At 49.5% G+C, this 20,529-nt stretch overlaps 1 protein-coding gene across 1 annotated transcript in view; it reads right to left on the bottom strand.

The window, feature by feature from the left end:
* DSCAM (DS cell adhesion molecule) overlaps positions 1–20,529 on the bottom strand; it is a 116,085-nt gene that overhangs the window by 63,159 nt on the left and 32,397 nt on the right. The window contains exons 6-7 of the mRNA XM_053657553.1: positions 18,320–18,475; positions 12,193–12,326 (exon numbers count right to left, since the gene is read on the bottom strand). Of these exons, the coding sequence (XP_053513528.1) occupies positions 12,193–12,326; positions 18,320–18,475 (290 nt within the window). The remainder of the gene's footprint in view (positions 1–12,192; positions 12,327–18,319; positions 18,476–20,529) is intronic.

Below are 20,529 nucleotides of genomic sequence, written 5' to 3'. Positions count from 1 at the left end.
CTTCACTGTTAAGGGCATAGAGAGACCAGAGCTGCTCTCCCTCTCTCTCTGTCTCGTGAGTGTATAACAGAAAACATGGAAGTGGATCCTCACCAGACACTGGGTCTCAAACGCCCTAGCTTCTTGAACTATGAGGAATAAATATCCACTGTGTAAGCCACCCAGTGTGGGTTTTTAAGAACTCAAATCTGGCTGAGGCAGGAAAACGAAGGCACAGTAAGTGACTCATGGAGGCCACAGTGCCAGACAAGGGTGAGCAGAGGCTCCAGCTCCACCCTGGATTCCAGAGCTGTTTCCACTCTCCACGCTGCCACTTACAAGTAAGTGGTCAGCAGGGGAAGGATTTCTTTTTACTCTTCTAAGCTGTTCAGTGAGCCTCTGTAGGCCTGTAGGTTGTGTGACCTCCAACACCAACTCTGCAATTAAACTGGGGGTGCGGCTGTTAACTAGACCTCTAATTGCCATCAATTTTACTCTTCCTCACCCCAAAATAATGTCAGAGAATTGCCCACTGTCATAGGATTAAGGGGAGAAAAGAGATTCCTCCAATGTGCACATACACTCAAGTGTGCCTCAGGCCCCACCCCCTACACACACTGGGCCTGTCTCATATTCAGCAAATCATTAGGAAAAGGAATCCCTCTGGAAGGTCAGAGGGAGTCTGGCTTGTTTCCTGGAAGAATGAGGAGACGATCCCAAGACTACGTATACTTGTATTCCATGATGTTCCATGGCTATGTGGTTGCCACATTAATTTCACAAAGGTTAATGATGCGCCCATTATAACAGTTGCTCTTACTGAACATTAAGCATCAACAGAGCATTAAAAATATATTTACAAAATAAGGGTTTCCTATGATGAGTACATAGATTTTAGTCAAAATTCAGGAAGTACCCCATTAGGTACAATTCATCCTTGACTACCTCCAAAATAAGCATTTTTGTTGACATTTAATTCTTACCTACAACCCAAGGCATGACTAAAATCTATGATAAAAGTGTGTTTTCTTGTGCAACAATATTTGTTTCACCATTCATCTAGAAGACTGACCCAAAGCTAAAGGAAGAAAGGTTTATTTATAAAGATATCCTCTAGTGGGAATGAGTTCTCTATGGATTCGGAGGGAGAGGCACAGTCAAGCTGATCTGAGGCCCCTGCCGGTTATTTGGGAGGGTCTGCTGCATGGTATTGCCACCTTCGGTGCCACCGCATCCCCCGGTGACTGCCACGGTCAGGCACCGTTTCTTAGGTCTTAGGAGAAGAGGGAGGAGAAAGCTGCCAACTGAATGACTTAAACAACTGAAGTGTTATTAATGGTTTGTTTTCTTTGTAATTTATGTAACTAGATATTAGATGTGACTTTTGCTGTTGTCTTGAAGTTTTAGCCTTAAAAGTTGAGAACGGTCCCAAAGATGGCAGGACCTTCTTTCCTAAGAAGAAATGTGAGAGCCTCTACTCAGGGTTTGCCCGTCATCCATCTCTGGGCCCCATAAGAGGCTGAGTCAGGAATAGGATATTCTTGCTAAGACATGTACATATGGATATAACATGTCTTATCTCTAGTAGCTTTTTAGGTTTGCTTTTTATTACCCAAGGGTGGAAGGGTTGGACTTCAAGGAAATCACTCAGAGAGCTTGGAGTCTAGAAGGACATAGAAATCGGCGAGTCACACCTGAGAGGGCTAAAGGCTAGTCGTGGCCCTGCTCACAACAGGAGAGAAGGCTGTGCTGGGACTGGCCGGGACTCCCAGCTTGGTGGGTGAGGGATGATTACATGCGGATCTCGTAGGAGAGTAGGAGACTAGGAGACTGGCTGTCTAAAGAGAGATGCGAATGGGCCTGAGATGCCTCCAGCATAGGAGTGTACTGCTCAATGGTTTTTACAGCTACTGTTTATTTTAAGCCACATCACTTACCTATAAATGGTGCATAATTGAACAATTATACATGTTCAAGAGTTGGCAACAGGTAAGAGAAAAAGAGTAAAATGGGAAAATTAATCAGAGGCTCGTTTGGGGTAGTAAACCAAATCTGAGTAAATCCTTCTCAGCCAGAAATGCCTGTCCTGTGAAAGGGTGGATGTAGGTTGCTTCCTCAGGAAACGTTTCCTTGGTATTTTCATATGGGCTACAATAGCACTGATTATATTTACATTTCATTAATTGTCTGTTTACTGGATACCAGATTTTCCCACACAATGATCTAACCGTGTTTAAGCGGACTTGCTAATTTCTTCATGCATTTCATCGTGAGACCCTCCCTTCCAGATACTGGGAATGTTCAATGAGATCAGTTTTATTTCCAGGTGTCTCCTGACACTTCAGCTAGGTCGATGTGTCTAGGACCCTGAAGCACTACACAGGCGTGGAGGGGTGGAGGAAACCAAGCTGAACTGACTCTCAAAGGCGACAACAGAGGATCGTGGCACACTGAAAGGCAAGCTCCCAATGGTTCTTACAGATTAATGAGCCAAATACGGCAGAAGGAGACATTTGTGGAAGGGGAGAAAGACATTTTTTCTCAATATTTAAATACCTAAATATTTAATTTTCTTCTTGTAGATTTCGAACACTCTAGGCTTATCATCTTCAGAGTTGACAGGGATATCTACCATTCCAGAAGATTTTACTATGCCCAACATGAGCATTAATCTTGAATGCATGTCTATAATTGGGCTACACATTTGTCATAAGGGCAGACTTAAGCCTCAGTTCTTGAACTCTGCAGATACAGAAACAATCAGCACAATGGAAGCGTTGGTGCCAGGCATCTGACTTGCGCAGCCATGGCTCCTGATGGGGATTCAGCCCCACAGCTCATTATGGTTCTGCTCCACCCAGCGGTGATGAAGGAGATGGGACATCTGTGGACTGGGGTTGCCAGTTAGCTTGTGCCTGTCAGACATTCCTGCTAGCCACTTGAGGGAAAGTCAGTTCTTTCTCAACTAAAAAGTATTTAAACATGTTAATTCTATCAGAACCCACAGTTAACCTAACATTTATCAATTAACCACTCTCAGTGGAAATGATTCTATGTGGCAGCCAAGGTACTTATTTCTTGGTCTATCAGAGACTGTGGAGTAAGGAGAGCGGGCTTTTCTCTCTGGCTGAAGTCACATGACAGGAGCAATCCATAAATTCCTCAAGGGAAGGCTGTGGTGTTCATTCAGAGACACACATTTAAAATGTAAAACATTCATATAGTCCATCTGTTGAGCTATTCCCAATACTGCACCTACAAACGTTCCGTTCATGGTTCTTGCGGTTTGGTGTCACGCCGACAGTGCTCCACTGGACCTGTGGAGGCCCTGGCTGATGATGGATGGCCAGGACACTGGGGCCAGCCAGCCAAACTTTCTGCCCTGCACATCTCTGCTTCGGGGGTTGGCGAGACCATTTATGCAAGAGCTCTCAGTGCCAGGCTGAGGAATAGTAAGAGAGCATGAATATAAGCTCTGTTTGAGCACATGGAGTTCAATTCCTGTGTGTAAATTACAAGGTAAGTCCCGTCCCAAGGAAACAAGCAACAGTCACTGCCTGGCAAGTGGAGGATCAATTAAAATGAGGCAAAGCAGGATTCTGATGCATTTCTGCTCAAATCTAGAAATAAAACCATGTGAATTCTCTTTCTAAAACTATTCCTGTTGTAGTGGGGGACATGATTAATACTGGCAACATGCCTAGGAAAATAGAGGAAAACTTTATGAGTTTGTTTTTTGAAAAATATATTTATAGCGAGTTTTTGAAACATAAGACTTCTGACATGCCTGCCTCCCTAGAATTGCACCCAGAGGGAAAATGCAGTTGATGGTACGAAGGTTGCAATACCCGAGCCAGGCGGCTTACGATCAAGTGCCCTGCCTTTCTGCATCACTGCTTTGGGTCTGATGGGTGCAGGCACGGGTTCTAAGGAATGTGCTCCTCAGAAGAATGTCAAGGTCACTGGAAGGTTTCCTGCTCCAATGTCACCCCACGGAAAGCCTGGGAACAGTATCTTCTACACTTGCTTTCGCTCCAGAGTCATTTTGCCTCATGGTTTTCGTGCAATCTTTCTCCTTACGGGGTCTAAACCAGTAAATAAGATAAAATTAGCCCTCCCGAGTTCCTTGAAAGGCTCTTTGGTAATTTCTGTAAAACGGGATGTTTCCCTAATAATTGCAGAATTCATTTCCAAATTCTGCACACTATTTAGCTCAGCAGATGAACTGGCCAAGCCCCGAAAACCGTCTCTGATCCCCTCTGTCCAGGGCCCTCTTTCCCCTTTGTTTACGGGTCTCTCATGAGATCCTTATCTGTATTCCACTTGGGTACGTGGTCTTGCATGTTCTTCGGGGGCTCTCTGAGTGTGGTGCTGGCCCCCCCCTCCACGTTCCCCCAGGGCCCTGGGCCACAGCCCTGTGGCATCAGGACCCACTGATTGCTGCCTGAGATGAACTCAGGAAACGTCAGTTGTATTGAGAGCAGGGTGCTCAGATCAAGTTACTCAGTGTGTCTGATGGATATTAAAAAATTCCACTTAAAATCCTAATTAACTTTTTAATAAAAAACTAATTCTGTCAAAGAACTATAGCACTCTAAAAAGGTCTACTCCTGCTTATTAACATGCAGTTTAAATGAAAACCTCAAATGCCCTGATTTCATGGACAGAATGCTCACAGCAGCGATTGTTTGAAATACCTCCCCCAAAGCAGAGCAAACCAAATGGAGAGCTCTTTTCGTGACCGGGCAATAGCACTTTCAAAACATATTCAATTTTTCTTTTCTAGTGGCAGAAAAATGGCCTGGCTTACCTTAAGAAGAGACAATTAGCTGTATCAATTAAGATTTGCCTCTGTTTTTAAAATTCTTATGTACATTTGGATTCACTTTCTTTTCATTTTATTTCACTATTTTCATCTCTAAAAGCAGATAATAATACAGCACAAAGACCTTCCTAAAGAAATATGGTGGGTGTCCAGAGCCTATGGAAAAAACAGTATATTTAACATACTTGTTTTATCTGAGTCAGTCTTGGTGGTCTCCTCTGCGGTTCACTGAGATCTCTGTAGTTGCACACACACACACACACACACACATGCACGCATTAGTGAATGAAAGTCGGTATCCAGAAAAAGCATGACAGGAACCAGCCTCTCGGTGCAGCTGTTGGGCCCGGGGTGCGGCCAGACTGACGTTCCGGGGGCCCCACTTCCCAGGCTCTTTCTAACAAAATCCCCTCCATTTCCTCCGGTTCTGCCTCCTCTCTTCCCTGTTCTCGTGGCCTCTGCCACGCCAAAGATCTATCTGTAAAGGTTGTTTATGGATTCAACTTGACCGCTATCACCCGCTCAACATATTCTGCCAAAAGACCTAGTTTAGCATCATGTAACTTCTCACAGGGGGGAAGAAATTAGTGAGATGGTGTATTCTTAGCGATACAAAGAATATAGCATAATATACAGTATTGGAGAAAATAGCTCTTTTCATTAAGTCTTAACTGAAAAATATTTGAAGCCAGTTTAGTTCCTTAAATAAATAGTACCACGTCTGGCCAGATAAAAAAGGTAAGATGTTTTCAAAGCTGGACTTTTTCAAAGCAGGTCGATGGGAAGGGCATGTTCCTCTGTGGCTCAGGGAAAGCAGGAGCGGCAGTGGGGGAGGGGGGCACATTCAGGGTGATGCACCCCGGTGTCCAGTCTGGATGAGCGCCATCGTCGCAAAGCCAGGAGGCTTATTGGCAATTTGTCTGCAAAATTGGGCAGGCTCTTGTGTGCGACTGGGCTCCAAATGAGATTCCGGGAGTTTGTTTCTTTTTTCTTGTGCTTCATAAAGTACGAAATTGGGCTCAGGACTTTAAAGGCCAAGGTTTCTCTCAATTTGAGAGTACATGTCACCTGCATTTTGATCCATTATAGCACCTGGGCAGCCTCACTTGACAGCCAATAAATCTGAATGACCACTTCAACAGAAAAAGAAAATGAGAAAACAGATTCTGCAGACAGATTGAGCAGTTGTTCCCTGGTTCGTTGGAAATGAATTAAAGGCAGGAGGAAAGACAATTTTGGGGGGACTACCTCATAAAAGATAACACGAAATGTCCCCCACTCCCTGAAAGAGCCAAAGTCTAATAGAGCGACGGAAATGACAACACAAAAAATGTGGAGACTCTAGAACCATTCCCACCAGAACTGGCCATGAAATACTGAGGTTATTTCCAAGGGAACTTCAGGGATGTACTTCCCAAGAGTTTTTATAAAACTGAATTGGTTTTCATAGGTCGGGGATGCTCAGAAGCAGCTTTCTTTCCGGGAAACTTGCCCTTTTTTTTCTTTTTCTTTTTTTCCCCAGCCAGAAGTGGGCAAGCTCAGGTGCTGAGCACCAGAGCAAGACCTGGTTGATCACAAAGGCACCGAGAGCCCAGCGCACACCTGCCCCGTGAGGGCACCGAATCCAGCTGGATGAGCAGGTGATTAATTGCACCTGTGTCAATGGACCGTGGCTGCTTTCTTAGGCATCTCCATAATTTCTAGCTTGGAAATTACAGAAGGAAGGCCACCACCATTACGAGGTCATTTAGACGAAACCATGGAAGAATTAAATCACCAAAGTCAGAGATTCAAAAGCACAGGCATTGGGTCAAACGCCACCTGAGACAGAACACATCCCGAAGATGATCACACACTTCCCTGCCTTATTAAGCAGAAATTTCATTATACAATTTAATTGGATGACTCACAGCCACAACCCATAAAATTTAGTTCAACGCCACAGCTGCTGAACATCATTTCGGCATGGCACCAGGTTTTTTCGAAGCAGTTTAGCAGTGACTAAGTGGGTGTGGAAGGAGGAAGAGGAGCAAAGGGAGTATCTCACCACTGTGCTGACACCTGACACTGATACAGAATAATATGAAGTGTGAGCTGTCATTTTAAAAATTAAAAAAAGGTATTGCAGAGAGAGAATCCGCGTGACCCGATGTTACAATGAGGATGCTGCTTCCTCTGGTCACGACGCCCTTTCAGCAGGTGAAATTCTCCTCTCCTGCAAGCCAGGGCGGACTCAGGTCCCAGGAGACCATCTCTGACCCTGTTGCTTGTGCGCCTGGGCCTCCCTGTTCTGTGCACAGCACTGCTGTGTCCTTTGCCACATCACACAGAACGGTGACCATCTCTGGGAACTTATCCCCTCCCTAAAGCTAGAAACTCAAGAGAGACACCCTGTCCTTTGCCACTGTAGCCCCGAGGTTGTTACATTGTTAGAGCTGTTTTCTGAACATTCTGGTTTCCTGCCCTGTGGGTACATGCTAGGGTGGTACTTCCTGCTCAGCTCCCCTGTGGCTGGTGAGACCCTGTGATGATTTGTGGCCAATGTCTATGTCAGACCCTCCAGAGATTGCTGTCCCTTTGTCATGAAACCTGCCTGGGTCCCCCACCCTGCCCCTCCCCAGAGTGAAGACCACACGAGACTGAGCTATCACCTGCTCTTGATGAATGTGAATGAGAAAGAAGAATAACTTTGTTGGTATAAATCACTGAGGTTTTAGGCTTGTTTTGTTACACAGTGTAACTCAGGTTCTCTAGACGGATGCACCCAGCACCTGGCTCAGCCCTTCGCCTTGAGAGGTGCTCTGCACCTGTGTGCTGTGCGAGGCAATGATGTGGTGAGCCGCCAGGGAGTGAGTGGAGGGGGAGGAGTCAGAGCTGGCTCCGAGGCTCCAGGTCAGAAGGAAAAGGATGTTCACGGATGATTAGCTTAGTAGGGAAGTGGAAGAGAAGGGGGCAAGAATGAGCTGGGTTCTGGATGTGCTGGACGTGGTGGGGTCTCCGTGAAGACAAGGAGGGCAGGGAGTTGAAAATAGAAAACTGACTGGTTCTCCAAGATGGTCAGGGTTAGACATAAAACTTCTGAACTCTTTAACTTCAGGCGGTTGTTGAGTTATAAGAACAGGTTCGAGGATTCATGGAGCTAGTAAGGAATAGGGAAAGAGGATAAAGGAAGAGGGTTGGAAACTGCCTGCGTTTAGGGGTGGGGTGACCAGGGAGAGAAAGCAACCAAGAGAAAGAATAAAAGAATAACGGGAGGTAAGAAAGACTGAATTTAAAAATAAATCCCTATGTCACAGCATGCTATGCTCGAACTTGGAACAGGAAGACCGGCATCTCTTCCTAAGAGGTAGTGGGATTCTACAGTGGGGAGGCCCACACTGACTTCTGAGAGGGGAACAATGAGCATGCTGTGGACATCCTTTATGTAAGTGTGGACGCTCAAGTTAGGTGCGGCTTGCCTGATTCCATCACTGCACCATGTTTGACTTGAGGTTCCTCAACACTTTTGGTTCTCGGGAGCCCCTCTCTCCAGTCCTTAGCCCCCCACCCCAGCTTTATTAAATGCAACCTTGGGAGGGTTAGGAAGCAGACACTGGCTACCTTGGACCCAAAGCTGTCTGGCCCTGGCGAAGGGTACCTCCCCTGATTCCCAGACTTGTTAATCCTGAATTGTGGGCTATGTCATGGAGCGTTAATTGCTGGCTGTCTTCTGGATGCAAAGGATACCGGCATGTCCTCATGTGCTCACTAAACGACAGCGTTTCAGCACCTACTATGTGGAGGACGGAGTCATGTTACCCTCTGAAATGGGAATATTGGATGTGGACTCCAGCTCGGTGCCGCCATTATTTCAGGGCTTCTAACTGTGTTCCCAACCGCCTGTGAGGAGTTTGTACCACCTTGTCTCACACCTCTGAGCTCTGCACAAATCCGAGCAGCATTGTAAAACAGACAGTTTCTATACCCTCGAGCTCATTTACTCTGTAACATTTTTCACAACCTGCTTTCACGTACAGAGGAGTGTTAGAGAGAAAATCCAGCTTAGCGTCTGTCTTCCCAAGACCCAAGAAGGTTAGCTCACTTCTTCGGATTTCTGTTGCTTATCATAGTGTGTGAACCCATCATTCAAACTGTTACATGTTCAAATAATAGCCAAGGGTCCAAAGCATATCTGGACGAGCCTGAGAATCAAATGAACGCGAGTTTTTTTCTGTTTGAACCTCTGCCCGGGGAGCTGACCTCCCATTGATTGCACCTGCCCGCCGCCCCTCATGGTGGATGACTAGGGTCTGCAGGCCTCCACCTACAGACGCCCAGCCTTTGAAAGAACATGCAGTGGCTTGTCTGGCCACACGAGAGTTCCAAATTCTAATATCTTTTACTAAGCTGCACGGAGAAAACACCACGAAGCAAATGCGTGTGGTTAGACACAGGGTGTTATACGTTAGAGAAAAGAGCCACCGGTGTCTTTGAACAAAGTCCTTTTACAAGGAAGGGCAATGATGACTCGGGGGCCTTGAGGGAAAATCGACATCAGCAAGGAGGTTAGCTGAGGACTCGAATAGGGGAGATGGAATGACAGGGCGGGCTGCGTCCCGGGTTCCCCTCCCACGCTCTACCTTCAGCTGGGAAGTCACGCCAAAGAGAAAGCAACTGGGAGACAGGAGCAGGAAAAATCCAAGCGCAGAGCTAGGACTGCCCCCTGGTGGTCATCCTCACACAGGCAGACGTGGAACAGAATAGCGTCTGGAAATTTGCTAGACCCAGTGTCCGGACTTAAAACCACAGGAAGTGAATGTGGGAGGGGGGCTTTCTGCAGGGATTTGTAATTTCTTATTAATTCCATGGGAAAGAGACAGAATAATAGATGGGATGTTCGAAGAGAAGTGGATTAGCCCTCTCCGATCTTGATTTACAATGGTATTTTTAATCTAAACGCAGGCCTTGTATCTGTGTTACAGGGAAATCTCTGCACCTGCCACTCATTTTTGCTGTCAACCAAACATGGCCCAAACCAGTACAGTCCACCAGAAACACAGGCTTCGCGTTCTTAACTGATCTTTGAGGTAGATGAGTAGCAACGTGGCTCTACAGAGGGGACGAAACCCATGTGGGCCACCTCACTTCACTGAGGCCATCCAGAAGGCCACTGGCTGCTGGGATGGTCACTTCCTGAGACCTAAGGTGACCTTGAATGTGGCCAGCAAACAGCACAGAGGCGCCTGCTGGTGGTTGTGAGACGCCAGCGAGATGAGACGTCTGTTGTTATTTCCCAGCGTTTCTGGCGGATTGATCGCACCGGTGTTGTTGGAAGGGTCATCGAGAAGGTACCCGGGGGTCCGATCCCAGTGTTCTGCGCATGCGGACACCGGAAATCCCTGGGTAAGTAATTTCTTTCTCATTCTACATGCTGTGTGATCGCGATTTCAGGGTAGTCACTCTTCCTTTTTTCATTTTGTTGTATGGCATTCGTAGGCTGGTAGTCTGGGGACTGATAGGCCCACAGCCTCCCCCAGGGGCGTGGCCAGCTTGCTCCTCTAAGCCTCAGCCGCTCGGGACTAACTTCTCATCAGCCAGGTTGAAGGTGTCAGCTCGGAGATCAAGGCCAGACTGGGCGGACCGCGGCAGAGGGAGACGCCGGTGCTCTCCGCACCCTGCCAGCCCCTTCTCAGCCCGCTGGACTCGCAATAGCACACGAGTCCTACAGCACATGGATGATGAAACGAGTAGAAAGAGAAGCATGTCACGTTCTCGTGGATTCTTCACCTGGCAGCGGCGTTGTCTCTCTTTGGTGAAATGGTGACAACAATTTTGTCTCCCAGGGCTGACAGCGGGGTCCTTGGTGAACTGGTCCGCTGGGCAGAGAAAGACACTGCCCAGCAGTTCGCCTTGGCCTCTACACTGTTTTGTATCTCTGGGCTTTGATGGTAGGGCCCAGCAGGTGAGAATTAATGGCATGTTTGAAACCAGATAAGGGCCCCCCCCAAAAGCTCTGGAGCCCACCTCTGACTGTATCACATTTAAACCTACCTCAGCCCCTGTGTGCCACTGTTGAGCTGTGAACAGCAGGACATACAGCTCCATATTTTCAGCAGACAACTGGACCTTGGTGAGTGGCACACACGCTCGCCCCGTCTCCCCAATATTAGTTGTGGCCACTGTCTACAGGCCACCAGACCTGGGGGACCCCCACAAACTCTAGACTTGGGAAAACATGTCACTTTAATTAAAGATTGACCAGTAAATTCGTTTGGGAATGTCAGTCCCCCTTGAAAAGGAGGTGCTGACACCCGCTACACCGTGGATGAGTCTCGAACACATTATGTGGCCTGAAGTGAGCCAGTCACGAAAGATCAAACACTGTGTGGTCCCACCCACAGGAGGCCCCAAGGGGGGGGCAGACCCATAGGCAGGAGGTAGAGGGGTGGGTGCCAGGAGTCCCTGTTTAATGAGACAGAGATTGAGTTGAGGAGGAAGGACAGTTCTAGAGATGGGTGCGGGGAATGGTCGCAGGAACATGAATGTAATTAATGCCACTGTACACTTGAAATACTAAATACGGTGAATTGTATGTTGAGGTATTTACCGGAATACAACCATAATCAATTCGCATCTACCCCACGAATACTCATTGAATGGCCGGGTGTGCCCAGTTCCGTGCCGAGAGCAGGGAGACTGAAGGATGGATCAGACATGGTACCTGCCTCAAACAGAGTCATAGAAATTTCCACGAAAACTCGTACATTTTGATGAACCACTTTTGTTTTCTTTTCTCTGAAATTTCCCTTTCCTATCCGGCCTAAGACATTTGAACTGTGTGGGCGTTCTGCAGTGGTGATAATGTCGGCGAGAATAGACACTGCACTTTGAAATGCTCAGCACTAGGATTTTCGGTTCCCTTACAAAGAGCTGTGCGGGCTCTCGTCACGGTAAGGCTCCTAGTCCCTCCAGTACAAGAGGGTTTGCCTGTGGCTGCTTCTTAGCAGGGGATGGAGCAGCGGAGGGGTGAGGGGAGGGGGCGAAGGCGTGCAGTGTATTGGTGGTGAGCCCAACAGCGGAATCGGTAGGTGCTGTCCGCTGACTCTCAATGAAGGCCCAGTGAAGGCCCCTGGGTGTCCATTTTGATAAGCAGGCTGGCAGTTCTGTGGGAAGTCACCAAGTAAACAATGATTCTAGACGACTGTAACTCTTATAATGCTTCTGACGTGTATTTTCAAATGAGGTGTAAATGAGGATGTTGCTTTGTGTGTGGAGACAACAGGAGGGAAAAATGAAGCCACCGGGAAGACCCAAGCAGGCGGGAGACAAAGGGACGGAGCGGTCCCCAAAGAGCCCTCCTGGCTTGTGGCCAAGACGCGGGAAAGGCGCCCGGCTATCTGCCAACTTACCGTGGGGTAGGGGTGGGAGCAGAACACCGTGTACTTCCGGATGATGCCGTTCAGCTTGAGCGGGGGCAGCCAGGACACAAAGACCATGGAGGCGGAGGCGGCGGCCGCCTTGACGCCCGCGGGAGGACCTGGAACTGGGCACAAGAGCCAGGAGTTTAGCTGTCGTGGAAACGAGCCTCCGCCTGTGCTCAGGCCCCCCCACCGCCTGACGTGACCCCCCTGGCCAGCTGGGCCCCGACTCCCTGTGCCCAGCTCTCTCGGAATCGGTGTGACGCACTGAAGGGCGTCCCCTCAAAGTCCCTATGGTGAGCCTCTCGCCCCCAGGACCTCAGCAAGGGGCCTCATCAGGAGACCCGCTCTTTTCAGGGGGAATCAGGTGGAAATGCGGTCGGCAGGGGGCCCCGGTCCCGCCTGATTGGTGTCCTCATTGATAAAAGGAAAGGTGGACGCAGACATGTGCAGAGAGGGGGTGACAGGAAATCTCAGGGAGCCAGCTCTCCCTCCGGCCCCCATGGGGACCTGACCCTGCGCACTCCTTGATTTGGGACGTCTGGCCACCACGAGCACGAGACACTGCATGTCTGTGGTTGGAGCTGCCTGGTCTGCGACACTTCATGGCAACGGCCTTAGGGACCAACAGAGGTTGTCTCTCTGAGCCCCACCAAGCCCTGTCCTCACTCATGGCCTCCACGGGCCCATTTTTGGCCAGAATCCTGCGAAATCCGACGGTAGACGACAGTCTGTTTCATTAAGGCGTTCCCTGTTATCGGACTATTTTCTGGTAATTGCTTTTTTCCTATGACGGTGTCGGCAAGCTGGGGCAGTTTTTGGGAATCCGCACCCATCCTTGGTGGAATTTCGGACTGCAGATCTGACCAGCTGCGGGACCATCTCTCTCCATCCCCCGCTGGCCTGGGCCTCCCTTCTGCACTGCCCGTACGAGAGCTCACCTCCACTCGGCTTCCCAGGCACCTGGACCCGCTACACCCCCCACTCACTTCCTCCTCTCCCCAGCCTGGCCTCCTCCCGTCCCCCGCTGCAGGAAGTGACACTGCTGTGTCCCGTTTGCCAAAGGCAGGACCCAGAGCTCCGCCCGGCTTCCTCTGTCCCTGTCAGCAGATGGGCACGGTCCCTGTGCCCCTGCGCCGTCCTCGTGGGCCGGCCAGGCCAGGGGCGGGGCTTTCCTTCTGGCTCCCCGTGGTTCCACAGCACCGGATCCCCTCCGAGGTCCCCGGGAGTGTCATGCTTCTTCTTCCGCAGGGCGCTGTTATGTGATGATCTGGGGTTTTGGGTTCTTTCTGTCTGGCCTTGGAGGCGCCAAGCGATGTGCTGTGGAGGGACCACGTGAGCGGGGCGGAGGGCGGCTTCTTCTGGGAACTCTGGAGACAGTCACCTCCCCAAAGCCACAGTCAGCTTGGGCGAGGCCCTGAGCCCAGATGGGGGGGCCATAGCCTGCTGACACCTCGGTTTCAGCCAGCGAGACCCTGCAGGGCAGGGGACCGGCTGACCCACCTGTGTGTGCCCCAACACACGGAAATGGGTATGTTTTAAGGAGCTAAGTTTGAGGCAGTTCACTACAGCGCATAGAACACGCATCTATAGTGTGAAGACCTCTAATAAAATATTGTGATGCCCAACGGCAAAGCTGGCGTCTTGGGCAGACATCGCCTTGGTTTGAAGTGCGGCAGGAGTCTGACCGAGTGCCGTGCGGGCACCATATCCGGCTTCACAGTCACCACGGTCCTTTCTTTGGTCTTGGTGATGGAGCATAGGCAGGTGTGTGTGTGTGTGTCTGTGTGTGTTTATGGTGTGTTACTGTGCGTGTGGTGTGCACATGTGTCTGTGTATCTTTGTGAGTGTGTTCATGGTGTGCCTGTGTCTGTGTGTTTATCAGGGTGTGTGTGTGAGTATGGGTCTATGTGTGTGGTATGTTGTGTTTAGGGTACACGTGTAGTGTGTGTGGGGTTGCACACATTTAGGACACGTGTGTGTCGTACATCTGACATATCCTCTGTGTTTATGGCATGTGTATCATGCATGTGCTGTGTTGTATGTGTTTAGGGCGTGTGTGCAGTGTGTTTGGTGTGGTGCATGCGTGCATGCATGCATGTGCAGATGTGATTCACATGGGCCCCCAACGTCGCTGCGGTCTCTTTGAGCCATAGGCTGATGCTGTTGGATGGATGCACCCACGTCACAGCCAGCGCAGCCCAGCAACACGCCCACATCCGTTAGATTCCCATTTCCGCAGGCCTGGTGTTTCGGGCCTTTGCTCCTAGTAGAGCAGTGGTTTCCCAATGTCCTGTAAAGCAGGCGACTCTGTATTAGCTCGAGTGTCCTGTAGGAAACGGATATGTAACTCCGGTGAAGCAGAGTGGGGAGCCTGGAGCCCCAGCTGGGCCCCTCGCTTACCCTTGGGCACCTCTGAGGCCCTGGAGCTGACGGACTTCGCAGGGACCTGGGTGAGCATCACTGTGGTGGAGGGAGCTTTGGAATCCCTGCCAGACAGGACCTGCCAGGACACCCGGTGAGCTGTGCTACCCACGCACCTGCGATGGCCAAGCGCGGTGGGACTCTGAGACCCTCAGCAGTGCTGATGGATCAGTTAGAGGGCTCAGGGACATCCTGAGGTCTGTTTGCTTTGCACTCACTCAATCTGCTTTCAGAGGTCCCACCAAAGAGACGGTTAATCACAGGGGAGAGAGCACCAGACATGGGACCCCTTCCGCTGGCCTCTCCCCACGGACGGCCCTGCGGAGTCATGTGTGTTAGTGACACACTTCGGAAATCTTTGAGTGTAAACACAACCATCTCTATTCGCACATGTACAATGTCCACTCTGATAGAAGAGGGTCAGGGTGGGAGCCACCTTCTTTCTGCTCAATGAAAGTGACAACGGCAAAATTAATAGATGGTGTTTGGTTTGTGTTTTCCCTCCGCACAGCTTTGCTCAGATTATAGGCTCCACAAGTACAGTGGTCCTAAGATTACACGAACATTTTAGAATTCAGAATCAGTGGCCTTGTGTTCACAGACAGAAAGCCAGATGTGCAAACACTCCTTTGTATTCTCGAAGGTGCACGCGCTCCTCGTCTGGGCTGTCCTGGGAAGGCGGTCCGAACGTCGAGACGTTCTCACAGGTGCCGAGAGCATGTCCGGTGTTGGATGCCACACTGAGACGGACTGTGTCTGTGGGCCCAAGGGTCCATCCGGGACCTGAGAACATGTCCATTCATCACGAATCCTTGTAGAGGCTGAGAGGTGGCTTAGGGTTCAGAAAACTTATTCTCTAACCAAACATTTCAATACTAACTTATCCCCTGAAGAAGTAAACATTTTGTCCTATTTTGACTCTATTTAGTTTATTCATTTTATTTATTACTACATCCTGGTTTTGTCTGGTTTACTAGCAAGTGATATATTTTTCCTTTTTAAGGTGATCGGTGACCTCACAACTTAGACATCTAGACCTTTTGACATGGGGGTGGGGGGATAGGAACCTTAGTTTACGAGGTGTGGTGGCCACAGAGCATGAAACTGAATGTTTCCTGTTGATGTATTAATATTTCTTTACTTGTGAGAACAGCAATAAGCACTGAAACTTCAACCTGCACCTAGAATAGGGTCTTATTGAGAAAGAACTGAATGTTGGAAATTATTATTTCACTGGAATGTTATCCACATTTCCAGATAATTTAATGGATATTGACAGTGAGTTCCAAACTTCAAAACCACAAGACTTCGTGGCAGAATAATACACAGGGTCTACATTCTCAATTTTGTTAAGCTTCCTTCTATGCTAATTAGCTTCTGTCCCTCCTTTCAATCCGACACAGAGCTGCATTCAGTTCTAGAAACTGCCCGATCGATCATCTCGTTCCATCAGCTTCTGAGGTGGCTGGCGCAGCTCTTCACCATTTCTAACCCAGTGAACTTGTCATGTGAATCTGGGAGATAATGTCATTATCACACTAGTCTTCCTCTCCTTCTACCTTGTCTCTGCTCTGCTTCTTTTTAAGAAATGCCGATGATTTGTTTACCCCAGGTAAACATGGACACTCCCCACGCCTTGCCCCCCCACCCTTCCTGGGGTAACCGTCGTGCCCCAGGTGGCCCGTCCACAGTCGGTCCCCTCTCCACATGTCATCAGAGCCCCCTGCGAGAGCAGAGAATTGCTGATTGATGCGTTAGACTCGGGGCCTCAAGGTCAAGCTCTGAGACAGAACTCTATGATTTCTAAAGCTGGAGGATTAATTAACAATTGATCTCAAATGACCAGTCAATAAGGAGCCATGAAGAGCCTTCCCTTCTCATTGGACTTTTCTACATTCTTCTGAAAAATGCGGGTGTCAGAATTCATGTTGCCGATCAATTTGCTCTTTAAATAATAATTCCAGTGACATTCGTGTTATTGCTTAGCAATGCAAAAGAGCGATCCGCCCCTGCTCTGAAGGCGTCGAGATCAAATAATCAAATACCGAGTGTCAGGAACCAACCCACTGTATGTCAGACGGGCTGTTTGCACACATCACTCACTTTTCATATCTCAGTTCTGTCTGAGCACTGTGGAAATTTGGGGCATGAGGATGAAGGTGAGCCAAGGTGCCCGAAGTCCTGTGGGCAGCACCTAGAAGTGGCCCTTCATCTTCACTTTTTAAAAATTAAGTGGAGCCATCTTCACCCAGGACATAGCTTCGTCAATCTCTCTCTAACCTGTGACTTCCTCTTGGCATTGCACGTTGACCAGAGATCTCTCCAAATAATCTAGTTCCTTTGAGCAGAATCAGCTGACACTTGCACATTCCTGGGAAGAATAGCTTGCGTGTTCTAGAAAGAAGAAAGTTCGTGGGGCTTCACATGCGGGCAGGATCTATGGTACAGAAGGGCTGGAGAGCCTGGAGAACAAGGGGTGGGGTGGGTGGGGGGGCTGTTTGGGTTGGCGGAGGGGGGGGCCTGGTTCGCTGAGGTTAGAGCAGAGTGAGGTGGAGGACGGCAGGCCGTGAGTGTCAGGGACATGTGGTCGGGGGACAGAAATGCTGACGAGAAGAGTCCACCCAGGTCTCCGAGCGTGAGTCCCTGCTTTGCTGCACAGGACAGATGTGGGCTGGAGCAACAGCACGTGTGACGCTCTGTGTAGTGAGCAGATTGCACACACATGAAACCTGCCAGTACATGGCAGGTCCTGGGTGATGTGTGCCAGAGCACCCCCGCCCCCAGCTCCCTGGGGAACAGAGTCCTAGAAAGAAGACAGACACATCGCAGGGCCAGATCAGCCCAGCGGTCAGGTATCCTGGTCAACTCTTGTCTCTGGTATCACTCTGTGCTCTGATTGGGAGGGTTCCACAGGGGACCAGGTTGACAGCGGTTGCTCCTCCCCTTCCTAAGATGGAGACTGCTGTTCCCATTATTGCTATACTATTTATTAGAACTCGAACCCTTCTTCAGACAGGCTTGGATGAGGCCCCTCAGAGGTCCCCTTAAAATAACACACAGAAACTATTTGTCACCAAGCTTTGGGAAGTAGTTGTATAACCACGTCCAGATTAGGTGAAGTGGCAAGAATGAATGGTCTGAGAGAAAATGCACTGTGATAAAGTTTTACTATGTCAGCACGAATTCTTATAAGAACTTAAAAAAAATTACCATGAAGCTTTCAAATTAAGGGCTTATTCTAAAGTGATTCTAAAGCTGGCACGGAATAATGTCACTTGGACCGTTACATAATTTTCAAGCAGAAGGAGAGAAATCATTGGAGCCGCACTCAGTGGCTGAAGACTCACTAAAATTATCACAGTGGCGTACAAAACAGGCGCAGCAAGGGCCACGGCTCTGGGACAAAAGATATTTTTGCTTAAAATAACACTTGGCCAAAATGACATGGAAGAGAAAAACAATGGCCACATCAAACCAAGGTGACGAGGACGGCGGTGGTCTGAACTGTGCTGGCGCATTTTGAAGGGGCAGCAAAAAGGTTTTCACGGAGCGAAGTCCAGAATTAGGCTGGTGAATTAAAGCAAGCTCTGTGGCGCACCCCCCCACGATAGCTCCGGCCCCAGCAAGGCGCCCCCGGCTGCCCTGGCACTTCAGACAGGACCCGGCCGTTGCCCCGCACCCGCCCATTTCTCACCATCCTCTTTGGTCCGGGTGAAGATCTGCTCGCTGCGGACGCCGTCGCCGGCGCGGGTGAACGCCAGCACCTGGATGCTGTAGTTGGTGTATTTTTCCAGCCCGTCCAGCTCCAGGGAGGGCTGGGTGGTGGTGACGTTTTTAATCTCGCCCAGCTCTGGGAGACAAGAAGGCATGACTGGGTTATGGGGGCTGTGGACACACGCCTTCCCCAGTGCTGTCCTCGGTGTCCAACCCCGGGCCACGTGCCTCCACGTGTCACACCCTGAAGTCACTCAAAGGGACTGTGCATGTCCTCGCCACTCAGAACAGGCCATTCCTTCCTAACTGGGACCCCGGCCGGAACATTGGTCGAAAACCAGAGCGCTCCACTCCAAGTTATGATCCCAACGCCAGCACCACGTCAGCCACTCTGCAAAGTCCCCCGGCTGTAGCGAATCACACATGTCCCTCGCACCCCGACCCCAGGAAGCTCAGGACCACACAGTGCTCCCTCCGTAGACATGTTCCCAACGGCTTGTTGAGAAGCTTCTGTGTAGTGACTGACTGTGTGCAGTGACAGCTGGTCGCCGGACCTGTGTACTGATCACTTTGGAAGGTGTGTAAGCGTCTGACTGCATGCTGTGCACCTGAAACCAACATGATATTGTATGTCAACTGTCCTGAAAAATGAATTTTAAAATCCTGCTCATATTTAACGTGTGCATTTTAATGAGGTGGGCGCACGCACACACCTGGATACCATCAGGACAATCCAGACCAGGAACGTAGCACCAACTTCAAAAAAAGACTCTGCGAGTCAAGCTTTGGTTTTGTTTTTAAAAGCTGCTCTACACCGACGCACACGTGCCTTCAAGCACCTAAGTTCTCCTCCAGTCTCTGAGTTGGGACGAGGTGGCTCAGCAAACTCCCGTCACCAGGAGTGAACCCTCTCCCCACCCTTGCTGAGGTGACACGCTGACGTGTCAAAAATGTGGCGTTGGCTAAAAATGCTTCGTTCTCTGGAGTGGGATCAGCTAAAAATATTCAAAGGTGGAACATGATGCTCTCTCCTCTGAGGCATAGTACACGCGGCAGTTAGAGAAAACTTACGAGATGTGTTCACACCTCTGCAGGTGTTTGAAATGAGCTTTCTGCAGAGGAGCCAGAGCGGGGACAGAGGCCTGAGGAGTGGCACCCCGAGGGCGAGTGGCTGTCCTTGGGAGGTCTGGCACCGCCTTTGTCCCTGTGTGCCTGGTTACCGTGAGAATGGGGTGGGAGGTGGAGGTTTGGAGGGACTCCTCCTGGAGTGGCTGGTGACAACGAAGGCCAACCTTGCACACACTTAGAAAGCAGTAGGGCAGTCTATTATTTCTCCTGCTCTTTCTTGCCTTAGTAAGTAAGGATAATTGATGTGTTGTCCAAGTGTTAGTGAAAAAAGTGTGAGTAGAGACATCATGAGACCTTTTCCCATTTAGAAAATCTATATTATACCAAAGATCACACACACACACAGATATACATGCCTGAACACACATGGCACACGCAGGAATATATGTACCTGTACAGGCACACAACCATATGCATGCAGACACATGCATATATGCACATGAACACACAGTACATACTGGACACCTACTCACACAGATAAACACACATGCCTGCAGACATGTACACACATGGTACATGACAAACTATACAATACATGGCTGCACAGGTGTCGCATGTGCACACACCCAAAGCCTGCACACACGGTGAACATACATGGCACACACAGCACACCACACATGCCTGCACAGGCACACATAGGTGTGCTTTGTTTGCACACAAGCACAATTACACGTTAATGGCCCATACATCCATATATGCACAACACATGTCTGTGCAGATACACATGTGCACACACACATACACACTCAGGGAACGGCATCTAAGGGGATGGAGGGATTCCCCGGGCTGTGCCAGGAGCGCATGATGAGAGCTTGACTAAATCATCAACCTCTTGGGGCCTCTGTCTGTTATTTGCTTTCTCTTGAAAAGGGGCCTTGGGCCCCCACCTCACAGAGCACAGGGCCCTAACAGATGGAGTGGGAGAAGGCTGGGCCCTCCAGGAAAGCAGTGCCTGAACAAGAGAGGAGGAGGAGGAAGCGGTGAGAGGGAGGAGGCAAGTGGGCGCCTGGTCTTTTTAAAGAGCAGCCGTTGACCCTAGAGTCACATCTACTCATGAACGAC

The sequence above is a fragment of the Artibeus jamaicensis genome, unplaced genomic scaffold (assembly GCF_021234435.1).
Source record: "Artibeus jamaicensis isolate MK-2021 breed Jamaican fruit bat unplaced genomic scaffold, CSHL_Jam_final scaffold_474, whole genome shotgun sequence".
NCBI classification, from domain to species: domain Eukaryota; kingdom Metazoa; phylum Chordata; class Mammalia; order Chiroptera; family Phyllostomidae; genus Artibeus; species Artibeus jamaicensis.
The sequence above is the reverse complement of the archived record's forward strand: the minus strand, read 5'-3'. Positions and strand labels throughout refer to the sequence as shown.